The 12965-nt window shown below is 40.2% G+C and overlaps 2 protein-coding genes across 2 annotated transcripts in view; both read right to left on the minus strand.

The window, feature by feature from the left end:
• Positions 1-12965, minus strand: part of LOC101048102 (uncharacterized) — an 80815-nt gene that overhangs the window by 4134 nt on the left and 63716 nt on the right.
• LOC141581139 (zinc finger protein 680-like) overlaps positions 6896-12965 on the minus strand; it is a 29223-nt gene continuing 23153 nt past the window's right edge. Inside the window, exons 4-5 of the mRNA XM_074385654.1 lie at positions 8319-8445; positions 6896-6999 (exon numbers count right to left, since the gene is read on the minus strand). Of these exons, the coding sequence (XP_074241755.1) occupies positions 6896-6999; positions 8319-8445 (231 nt within the window). The remainder of the gene's footprint in view (positions 7000-8318; positions 8446-12965) is intronic.

Raw genomic sequence — 12965 nt, forward strand, 5'->3', positions numbered from 1 at the left:
TGAACCAAGATTGGGCCATTGCACTCCAGTATGGGAGACAGAGCGAGACTCTGTCTCAAAAAAAAAAGAAAGAAAAGAAACACAAACTCCTTTAAAAAAATAAGCACAAAATTGTAGACAAGACACATTCTAGGGACATGCCTGAGAGACTCCCAGAATCTCTAACCAAGACAATTGCTCAGACTATGCCATAACAAAGCTACATTATAAAGATTGTGACAGGTAGCATTTTTTAATGTTCAAATGTCAATCATAGATTATAATGTATACAAAACAGAGCAATATAGTTTTATCAAAAATATTATTTAAAACCATAAAAATATATATATTAATTTAAAAATTGAAAATAGGGCTAGACGCGGTGGCTCACGCATGTAATCCCAGCACTTTGGGAGGCCGAGGCGGGCAGATCATGAGTTCAAGAGATCGAGACCATCCTGGCCAACATGGTGAAACCCCCTCTCTACAAAATAAAAAAAAAAAACCCAAAACTGAAAATAATTGGGATAACAGTAAAATAGAAACAGAGAACTACAGAAAATCAGAAAAATGATAAGAACAAAATATGTAAAATATAAAAAACCACAAAAATTATGAAAGTAAAAAATGTCAAAAAGAATAACCGAGATATCCTGAAAGAAAAAAATGACATAAAAACAAAAAGCTCAGCAAGGTGCAGTGGCTCATGCCTGTAATCCCAGCACTATGGGAGGCCTAGGTGGGCAGATCATGAGGTCAGGAGATCAAGATCATCCTGGCCAACATGATGAAACTCCGTGTCTACTAAAAATACAAAAATTAGCTGGGCATGGTGGCACAGGCCTGTAGTCCCAGCTATGCGGGAGGCTGTGGCAGGAGAATTGCTTGAACCCAGGAGGTAGAGGCTGCAGTGAGCCGAGATCGTGCTACTCCACTCCAGCCTGGGCAACAAGAGTGAGATGCCACCTCAAAAAAAAAAAAAAAAAAAAGGCTCAAAAAACAAACTAGCCGGGCGCGGTGGCTCAAGCCTGTAATCCCAGCACTTTGGGAGGCCGAGGCGGGTGGATCACGAGGTCAAGAGATCGAGACCATCCTGGTCAACATGGTGAAACCCCGTCTCCACTGAAAACACAAAAAACTAGCTGGGCATGGTGGCGCATGCCTGTAATCCCAGCTACTCAGGAGGCTGAGGCAGGAGAATTGCCTGAACCCAGGAGGCGGAGGTTGCGGTGAGTCGAGATCGCGCCATTGCACTCCAGCCTGGGTAACAAGAGCAAAAAAACTCCGTCTCAAAAAAAAAAAAACAAACTAGGATACACACAAAGATATTTATAACAAACACATATATAAGCACAATTTCAAAAGTCACAGCAAAAAAGAGAATCTTGGAAACTGCAACATAAAAGTGATGCATCATTTGCAAGCATAGTCTTATGAGATAGCCAGTGAATTATCAACAAAACTTTTGCAGGCCACAAGGGTACTGTCTGATATAGTCAAAGTCCTGGAAAAAAAAAAAAAAAAATGTTTGCAAGTGAGTATAACACCATCAGCAAAGATGTCCTGCTAAATTAAAAAGCAAAAAACAAAAAACAAAAACAAACAAAAAACTTCAAAAATAACCAAATTCTGAAGAAGTATATTGGCACTCCATACATAGTGCCAAAAAAGGTGCTAAAAGCAGTTGTTTCCACTGAAAATAAAATTATTCAACAAAGCAACACATAATCATATAAAAATACATTTATTTTCTGTCAAAGATATGCAGAAACACAAAAAATTGAGTTTTTTAAAAGCATTATTATAATGGTGCAAAAAACATTTTAAAATTATTCTCTAAAATTTGAAAGTTAAAAACAGAAATTATTATAAACATGTTAATGAATATACAACATAAAAAGATATAATCTGAACCATCAGTGACAAATTTGGGGGCAGCTGTAATGAGAAAAAATTTCTGTATGCAACTAAGTTTTTTTTTTTTTTTCATACCAGACTGAAGTATGTTGTATCTTTTAGAGGTTTTATGTAATCCCCAAGGTAGCACAAAGAATATATTTGTGTAGATACACAAAACAAAATAAGAAAGAAGTAAAAGCATATCAACATAGAAATAAAAAATACACAAATTAAGAAAGAAAATGAGAGACAAAGATACAAGAATCAAATAAAACAGTAAGTCTTTCTGTTTCAGAGTTTATGTATCTCAGCTCACTGCAACCTCTGCCTCCCAGGTTCAAGCGACTTTTCTGCCTCAGCCTCCTGAGTAGCTGGGGCTACAGGTATGCACCACCATGCCCAGCTAATTTTTGTATTTTTAGTTAAAACAGGGTTTCACCATGTTGGCCAGGATGTTCTCAATCTCTTGACCTCATGATCCACCCACCTCGGCCTCCCATAGTGCTGGGATTATAGGCATGAGTCACTGTGCCTGGCCAAAAAAAGAAGTCTTAACAAATTTTTTAAAACTGAAAATTTACATGAATTACATTCTATGATCAAAATGAAATGTGTATAAAACAATAGACAAAAACTGAAAAAATTACAACTATATAAAAATTAAACAACACACTCCAACATGTTCCTGTTCAAAGGTTGACATAATTAATATTTTGACAATGTCCATACTGCTCAATGTAATCTAGAAATTTAATGCAATTTGTGATGAAATAGAAACAGCAAACCTCCAAAGTATATGAAATCCCCAAAGACGATAAAGTACCCAAAGTCTTCTTAAAAAAAAAAAAAAAAGGAAGCATGTTATCAGTACAGTTTCTGATTTCAAAATACATTACAAAGTTACAGAATAAAAACAATTTGGTATGAGTATAATGGTCAAAAAAATAGAATGCGAGACATATATAAACTTTGACATATATGGTCATATGAAGAGTTATTGGCATACCCATAATTATTGCAGCATTGTTACTGAAAGCCAATAGGTAAGAGCAATGCAATTTCCTGTCACCAAATTATTCAGTAGATACATTTTAAAATATAAAAATAGTGGAATATCACCCAGGACTTAAAAAGCCAAAAATAATTCTAACCACCATAAAGCTAAAGCTTGATGACATTACACAAAACAAAATGAGCCAGCCACAGAAAGAGATTGTATGAGATATATGAGGCAGTTACACTCTTAGAAAAAGAAAACAGAGTGGTATTTGCAAAGTGCCAGAAAATCAGAAAAATTAGTTCTTGTTTAATGTGTATTGAGATTTAGCTTTGCAAGATAAAAACATTCTAGGGATATGTTGCATAACACTGCCATATAGTTAATATGTCTAAACAGCATATTTTATTTTTTTCAGAGACAGAGTCTTACTCTGTTGCCCAGGCTGAGTACAGTGGTATGATCTTGGCTCAGTGCAACCTCCACCTCCCAGGTTCAAGTGATTCTCCTGCCTCCGTCCTCCTGAGTAGCTGGAACTACAGGTGACCACCACAATGCCTGGCTAATTTTTGTATTTTTAGGAGAGAAGGGTTTTCACCATGTTAGCTAGGCTGGTCTCAAACTACTGACCTCAGGCAATCTGCCAATCTCAGCCTCCCAAAGTGCTGGATTACAGGCATGAGCCACTGCACCCAGCCTAAACAGCATTATTTTTAAATGGTTGGCAATATATTTTGTTATGTGGTTCTGACAAGTAAAAAGAAACAGTAATATTTTTAAAAAGATACAAAATTATGATAGTCTTTTTTTTTTTTTTTTTTTTTTGAGACGGAGTTTCGCTTTTGTTACCCAGGCCGGAGTGCAATGGCACGATCTCGGCTCACTGCAACCTCCGCCTCCTGGGTTCAGGGAATTCTCCTGCCTCAGCCTCCTGAGTAGTTGGGATTACAGGCATGCACCACCATGCCCAGCTAATGTTTTGTATTTTTAGTAGAGACAGGGTTTCACCATGTTGACCAGGATGGTCTCGATCTCTTGACCTCGTGATCCACCCGCCTCAGCCTCCCAAAGTGCTGGGATTACAGGCTTGAGCCACCGCACCCGGCTGATAGTTTTTATACAATCTTCAAATCTGTAAACATTTCTCCCACACAAAAATATAGATTCACAATAGATACTGAAATTAGGAGAATGTTTATGACTGCTCACCTAGAGAATATTGAACAACCATTCACAACAAACCTACACAACAAATATACAAGTCATAAAAAACACAGGGATAATATTTATACAGGCAAACAAACACGGAAATACTTATATTGGCAATAGACATATGGCTGATTTATATTTGATTTTGCTCCAAACTGTCTTAAATTGTACAGTTAAACATTGTCATACACAATTATAATATAAACTAAAACATTAAAACACAGTTAACTGGTGTAAGCTGGCACACCCTAAAACAGGTGTCCCCAAACTGCGGCCCGCGGGCCACATGCGGCCCCCTGAGGCCATCTATCCGCCCCCTCCACCCCCGCCGCCCTTCAGGAAGGGGCACCTCTTTCATTGGTGGTCAGTGAGAGGAGCACAGTATGTGGCGGGCCTCCAATGGTCTGAGGGACAGTGAACTGGCCCCCTGTGTAAAAAGTTTGGGGACGCCTGCCCTAAAATATATAACACAAAAATATAAAATTGCAAAACAAAAGAAAAATATGGAATTTCAAAATTATTGGGCAACATCACGTAGATTAATATATTCATGAAATAAAACTTAGAAGAAGAATACAGGGAAAAAGTAATACAGAGGTAAATTAAAGAAAAAGAAAGCTGAGAACTTCCCAAATTTTGATGTAACAACAAAAAAAAGTCTACCATAATACTTAATTCAAAATTATTTTACTTTGAAAACAAAATAAAAATAAAGAATTTCCTGGCCGGGCGCGGTGGCTCAAGCCTGTAATTCCAGCACTTTGGGAGGCCGAGGAGGGTGGATCACGAGGTCAAGAGATCGAGACCATCCTGGTCAACATGGTGAAACCCCGTCTCTACTAAAAATACAAAATATTAGCTGGGCATGGTGGCACGTGCCTGTAATCCCAGCTACTCAGGAGGCTGAGGCAGGAGAATTGCCTGAACCCAGGAGGCGGAGGTTGCGGTGAGCTGTGAACGCGCCATTGCACTCCAGCCTGGGCAAAAAGAGCGGAACTCTGTCTCAAAAAAAAAAAAAAAGAATTTCCTAAATCAAATTTCAGGGTGTTCATTACAACTAGCACAGTCCTACAAGAAATGTTATGTGGTAGCCTGACACAGTGGCTCATGCCTGTAATTCTATAGCTTTAGGAAGCCAAGGCAGTCAGATCTCTTGAGACCAGGAATTCAAGAACAGCCTGAGAAACACAGACTCTGCATATAAACAAAGAGAAATGCTAACTTGAGTCCATTATGTTGAAAACCAAAATATTTTGGAGTCCTGATGTTGTATATACATATACATATAAACATAAATAGGTAGTTATGATAGGTATAGATTCTTGACCTACTTGGCATTTATATAACATCAGTGTTTGTCTCATGTTAGTACTTGACTTAAAGGATATTATATCCAATATAATTACGACCACCTCACCCAATTGTGGTTACTATTTGCATGGAATATAGAAATCTTTACAATGAAAGATGTAGTTATCAATAAAAGAAATTAGAAAAGACACAAATAGGCCGGGCACGGTGGCTCAAGCCTGTAATCCCAGCACTTTGGGAGGCCGAGGCGGGTGGATCACGAGGTCAAGAGATCGAGACCACCCTGGTCAACATGGTGAAACCCCGTCTCTACTAAAAATACAAAACATTAGCTGGGCATGGTGGCGTGTGCCTGTAATCCCAGCTACTCGGGAGGCTGAGGCAGGAGGATTGCCTGAACCCAGGAGGTAGAGGTTGCGGTGAGCCGAGATCGTGCCATTGCATTCCAGCCTGGGTAACAAGAGTGAAACTGTCTCAAAAAAAAAAAAAAAAAAAAAAAAAAAAATTCATGTCTATGAATTGAAAACATAAATATTCTTAAAGTGCCCTATTACCTAAAGTAATCTATAGAGTCGCTAAATTCCCTTTTAAAATTTCAGTGGCATTTTTCTTCACAGTAATGGAATATACAATTCTAAAATTTACAAGAAATAATAAACTTCAAATAACCAAAGCAATCTTGAGGAAAAAGAGCAAAGAAGAGGGACATCATACTTTATAATTTGAAACTATATTTTAAAAACATATTAATAAAAGCAGCATGGAATGTGCAGAAAAATAGCAACAACAACAACAAACAATGGAACAGAAACTACCATCCTTGCATATTTCAGACATGATGCAAAAAGAGAACTAATAAAATAGTTTGTCTGGGCACGGTGGTTCACACGTGTAATCCCAGAACTTTGGGAGGCCAAGGCAGGGAGATCACTTGTGGTCCTAAGTTCGAGACCAGCCTGGCCAAGAAACGTGGTGAAACCCTGTCTCTATTAAAATACAAAACATTAGCTGGGCGTGGTGGTGGGTGCCTGTAATCCCAGCTATTTGGGAGGCTGAGGCAGGAGAATTGCTTGAACCTGGGAGGCAGAGGTTGTAGTGAGCTGAAATTGAGCCATTGCACTCCAGCCTGGGCAACAAAAGCAAAATTCAGTCTCAAAGAAAGAAAAAAAAAAAAGAAGAAGAAAGAAAAAGTTTAACATAGAGTTTCTCAAAATCATGCAGATATTTGTGTGTTCCCCAAAACAATGGAAAAGCAGCCAGACCGTGCAGTCTCGTATGCCATGAAGAGGCCTTTGGTTCTGACGGTAAACTCGAAGGGAGATCTCTAAAGGCAAAGTCAAATCCTTAAAGAATTTAAAAGCACAGACAGAAGATGCCCCTATGTGAGAGTAAAATTTAAAAAACTCAAGCTTTCCAGAAAATACTTGCTTTGCAACACAGCTTCCCAAGTCACATTTTTAGCATTGGCTTTCTTTTTGCTGTTGTCTGTTGTACTCACTGTCACCTACCTGGGGGTTCATCCACCATCTCATGTCTTTTCATATTCCAGGGCTCTTTTCCTTGCTCCAGACAGGTGATCAGGTCTGGCTTAGAAGCAGCAATACCTGCTTTATTAAAAATAACCATGAATCTTTCTCACATTCTTCAGTTACCAACCCAGTACTGTGCTTACTAAAGAGGATGTAGAATACTCTAGAAAATTAGTCCTAAAATACAAATTTATGACAAAAATTTCTAAGTATTTAGAAAATATTTTAAATTTGTAGGTTCTTAACTTCATTTAAATATTTCACTTAAATACCAATTTCAAAAATTGGTGATGGTAAATAGGTTTTAAGAAATGGATGGCCAGGTGTTCAGGCGCATGCCTGTAATCCCAACATTTTGGGAGGCCGAGGCAGGTGGATCACTTAAGGTCTGGAGTTCAAGACCAGCTTGGCCAGCATGGTGAAATCCCTTCTCTACTAAAAATACAAAAATTAGCCGGGCTTGGTGTTGGGTGCCTGTAATCCCAGCTACTTGGAAGGCTGAGGCTGAAAACTGCTTGAACCCAGTAGGCCGAGGCTGCACTGAGCTGAGATTGTGCCATTGCTCTCCAACCTGGGTGACAGAAAAAGACTCCATCTCAAAAAAAAAAAAAATTAGTTGGGCGTGGTGGCATGCAGCTGTACTCTCAGCTACTTGGGAGGCTGAGGCAGGATCAGTTGAACTCAGGAGGCAGAAGTTGCAGTGAGCCGAGATTGCACTACTGCACTCCAGCCTGGAGACGGAGCAAAATTCTGTATCTAAAAAAAAAAAAAAAAAGATATGGGAAACAATATTTTATGCCACTAAATTTCTGGAATTACCACTAATCTAGAGTGAAGGATACAGATCAGCCCAGGAATGTGCAACGTCAAGATAAAACATTTTGAAAAAATTCTTTTCTACATGGACAAATCCTCAGGATTTTCTCTTTTTTTTTTTTATTTTTCTTTTATTTATTTATTTATTTATTTATTTATTTATCTGAGACGGAGTTTCGCTCTTGTTACCCAGGCTGGAGTGCAATGGTGTGATCTCGGCTGACTGCAACCTCCGCCTCCTGGGTTCAGGCAATTCTCCTGCCTCAGCCTCCTGAGTAGCTGGGATTACAGGCACATGCCACCATGCCCAGCTAATGTTTTGTATTTTTAGTAGAGACAGGGTTTCACCATGTTGACCAGGATGGTCTCGATCTCTTGACCTCGTGATACACCTGCCTCAGCCTCCCAAAGTGCTGGGATTAAAGGCTTGAGCCACCATGCCCGGCTAGCATTTTCGTAAAAACAGGAATCAGAAACTCATTTACACAAAGCATAAATTACCAAAAATTATTCTACAAAAAAAGAGAAATGAAATGCTTAGGGTATTATTAGGAATCGTGTATTAAAGTTATTCTCACCCAAGAAGGCCAGGTTTGTGTAGTTCTCTAACATCACTTTTCTATACAAATCCTGCTGAGCAGTGTCCAGGCACTGCCACTCCTCCAGAGAGAATTCGATGGCCACATCTCTAAATGTCAATGGACCCTGAAAAACACAAGCACACAGACACATATATTTACCAAGTAGCCATGGGCAGAATTTATTATTTGAATTAAAGTGAGATGAGAAAGTAAAGAGAATTGGTTCTGACTTATAGAAATCATTGAAGTTATCCAATAATTTTTAACACAGAAATACTATCTAATGTTTTCTCTAACTCTGAGAGAAGAGGATGGCAGAAAAATCCACAACCCTGGTGTATATATGATACTTCTCTGGATGATAAAGTATAAAATTAAGGGCATAAACAAAAATATGTACACTTTTGAGGGCTATATTTACATCATAAATTTTGAGTTGTGTATATTTTTCAGACAAAAATAGACAGTTGAGTTAGAAGGTACCTCTCAACTTTAAATGTGAACAAGAAACTGGTGATCCTGTTGTACAGATTTCTTTTGTTCAGAATATCCAGAATAAAGTCTGAATTTTTAAATTTCTAACAAGCTTATTAGTAACCCCAGTGTTTTTGGCCTACGAAAACTATTTTGTCAAACACCCAGTAAATGGAAGAGCCTATGTTTTACCAATTTTTTTCTGGCCTGTAAACAAAGATAAGAGCCTTCATTTTCCAAAGACAGATACATGCAGAGAAAACCTAAGAAAAAAGGGCAGGTGCCACATTAAATATAATGGTTTAAGCACATTAGATGCATAAAATTACTTAATAGTGAAAAGAAAAATAATTAACTCTAGTGAAAAAAGATCTGTCAGAGAGCTCTGCAACCAAGTAAAGTATTAACATCAATTATACTAGAACAAATTTTTAGTATGTGCTGATGTACATAAGAACATGGCATCACTGCTGAGATACTGCCCCTCAAAAAGTAAATTATAGTCTGAATTTAACCATAAAGATTCATCAGTTTTATGCAAAATTCAAGATACAGATATCTCCCCCGTTCTGTTATTTTTAATGGTGATTTTAGGCAGTCTTTCTTTAGCACCATAGAGAGCAGGTTCTCCTAATAATTTTTTTGTTTTTTCAGAACTTTCTGGGTAATAAATGCTATCCTGTTTAAATAGGCACTTTCTTAATTCTGTTCTGCATAGAGTTAATGGAGAACACAGATGAAATCTCAACATCACATGTTCTCCATCTTTACCAAAGACCCCAGCTTTCCCCCAACAGGAATCTTAAGTATCCACATCTTCCCATGTTTAACATTCACAAAGGGAACTTTTTTAATAGTGCAGATTACAAATTTATGGTAGAAATTCTGCATGGCATATAAGAAGCCATGATGTAGGCAATCTAGAGACAGCTCTGAAATATAGTAAACAAATATTTTGCAGAGAGCCTTGAAAGAATTTCAGGCTGGGTGCAGTGGCTCTCACACCTGTAATCCCAGCACTATGGGAGGCCAAGGCGGGCGGATCACCTGAGGTCGGGAGTTTGAGACCAGCCTGACCAACGTGGAGAAAACCCATCTCTATGAAAAAAAAATACAAAATTAGCTGGTCATGGTGACACATTCCTGTAATCCTAGCTACTCAGAAGGCTGAGGCAGGACAATCACTTGAACCCCGGAGGCTGAGGTTGTGGTGAGCCAAGATCGTGCCATTGCAAGCCAGCCTGGGCAACAAGAGTGAAACTCCATCTAAAAAGAAAAAAGTGCTGGGGGCGGTGGCTCATGCCTGTAATCCCAGCACTTTTGGAGGCCGAAGTAGGCAGATCACAAGGTCAGGAGATCAAGACCATCCTGGCCAACATGGTGAAACCCTGTCTCAACTAAAAAATATAAAAATTAGCTGGGCGTTGTGGCGCGCGCCTGTAGTCCCAGCTACTGGGGAGGCTGAGGCAGGAGAACTGCTTGAATCTGGGAGGTGGAGATTTCAGTGAGCCGAAATTGCGCCACTGCACTCCAGCCTGGTGCCTGGCGACACAGCGAGACTCTGTCTCAAAAATAAAAATTAAAAATTAAATGAAATAAAAAGAAAAAAAAAGAATTTTTAAATGTAGTTAAACACATTAGGGAAGAAAAACGCAAGTACAGAAGTAAAGCTTTGCAAGTACTAAAGGCATGGCACTCCAGGAGGCAGAGTGAACACAGCTCTTCTTCATCTGAGACATGTTCAGCTAAAAAAAAAAAGCCATTTTTTCTTTTTCCTTTTCTGAAAATCCTTTTTAGATAACATTATCTGGAAAGTTACACCTGCGTTTTGAGAACACTCCTTTAAAAATGTCAGCACCATCTGTTTCTCTGCCAGCACTGCACACACAAACAGAGGAACCTAGACCTGCAGAAAAAGTCCACCCATCTCTATTATTTAGAACAGAAAGAGATTCAGGAAAAACGAACTGCTCTGTGAATATATCCTACCAAACCCAAACAGAACAGGCCTTGTGACCACTCTTTGATGCAAAGGTGGCACTTAGCTCTCATTAATGTATACTGAAGCCCTCATACTTGATTCTTGTCTCACCTTAGAGTCACACAAGGCACTTCATTAATACATGGGGCTGGGCATGCTGGCTCACACCTGTAATCCCAGCACTTTGAGAGGCTGAGGCAGGCGGTTCACAAGATCAGGAGATCCAGACCATCCTGACTAACACAGTAAAACCCTGTCTCTATTAAAAATACAAAAAATTAGGCCGGGCGTGGTGGCTCAAGCCTGTAATCCCAGCACTTTGGGAGGCCGAGGCGGGTGGATCACCAGGTTGAGAGATCGAGACCATCCTGGTCAACATGGTGAAACCCCGTCTCTACTAAAAATACAAAAAAAAACTAGCTGGGCGTGGTGGCGCGTGCCTGTAATCCCAGCTACTCAGGAGGCTGAGGCAGGAGAATTGCCTGAGCCCAGGAGGTGGAGGTTGCGCTGAGCCGAGATCACGCCATTGCACTCCAGCCTGGGTAACAAGAGCGAAACTCCGTTTCAAAGAAAAAAAAAAAATACAAAAAATTGGGGCCGGGCGCGGTGGCTCAAGCCTGTAATCTCAGCACTTTGGGAGGCCGAGGTGGGTGGATCACGAGGTCAAAAGATCGAGACCATCCTGGTCAACATGATGAAACCCTGTCTCTACTAAATATACAAAAAATTAGCTGGGCATGGTGGCGTGTGCCTGTAATTCCAGCTACTCAGGAGGCTGAGGCCGGAGAATTGCCTGAACCCAGGAGGCAGAGGTTGCAGTGAGCCTAGATAGCGCCATTGCACTCTAACCTGGGTAACAAGAGCGAAACTCCGTCTGAAAAAAAAAAAAAAGAAAAAGAAAAAAAATACAAAAAATTAAAAAAATAGCCAGGCGTAGTGCCTCATGCCTGTAGTTCTAGCTACTCAAGAGGCTAAGGCAGAAGAATCACTTAAGCCCAGGAGGTGGAGGTTGCAGTGAGCCTAGTTCGTGCCACTGCACTCCAGCCTGGGCGACAGAGAGACTCTGTCTCAAAAAACAACAACAGCAAACATGGATGCTTCCACCCAGAACAATAAATAGAATCCATGGAAAGGGCACAAGTACAGAGATTTCCACAAATTGGCCATGTAATCCTAATTAGAGCTGAGGCCAGGCATGGTTGTTCACACCTATAATCCTGGCACTTTGGGAGGCTGAAGTGTGTGGAACACCTGAGGTCAGGAGTTCGAGACCAGCCTGGCCAACACAGTGAAACCTTGGCTCTACCAAAAATACAAAAGTTGGCCGGGTGTGGTTGCTTACACCTATAATCCTAGCACTTTGGAAGGCCGAGGCAGGAGGACTGCCTGACCTTAGGAGTTTGGGATCAGACAGTTGAAACCCTGTCTCTACTAAAATACAAAAAATTAGCCGGGCAGGGTAGCGTGCACCTGTAGTCCCAGCTACTCGAGAGGCTGAGGCAGGAGAATGGCTTGAACCTGGGAGGCGGAGGTTACAATGAGCCAAGATTATGCCACTGTACTCCAGACTGGGCAACAGAATGAGATTCTGTCTCAAAAAAAAAAAAAAAAACAGGCTGGGCACTGGCACAGTGTCTCAGTTTGTAATCTCAGCATTTTGAGAGGTCGAGGTGGGTAGATCATGAGATCAGGAGTTCCAGACCAGCCTGGCCAACACAGTGAAACCCATCTCTGCTAAAAATACAAAAATTAGCTGGGTGTGGTGGCAGGTGCCTGTAATCCCAGCTACTCAGGAGGCTGAGGCAGAAGAATCACTTGAACCCAGGAGGCGGAGGTTCCAGTGAGCTGAGATGGTGCCACTGAACTCCAGCCTGGGCGACAGAGTTAGACTCCATGCAAAAATAAAAGACAAAACAAAACAAAAAACAAGACTGGGTTGAATACCAATTAGCTAAACATTGTCTCTTCACACTTTAATGAGCTTAAAAATCACTTGGTAATTTTAGCCCCACTGTATGTAATGTGAATCTGCAAGTTTGAAAAGGGCTCATAAATGGGTTATTTCAAACAAGTTCCCTGTCAATGCTGATGTTGCTCCCCTAGGCTCATTATTAGTATCAGATAAAGAAAGCAGGCACAGCAGAGTCCCTTACACTCAGCACTCTTGTCACAACACAAATATTTGTGGT

Source organism: Saimiri boliviensis, chromosome 14 (assembly GCF_048565385.1).
Source record: "Saimiri boliviensis isolate mSaiBol1 chromosome 14, mSaiBol1.pri, whole genome shotgun sequence".
NCBI lineage: Eukaryota > Metazoa > Chordata > Mammalia > Primates > Cebidae > Saimiri > Saimiri boliviensis.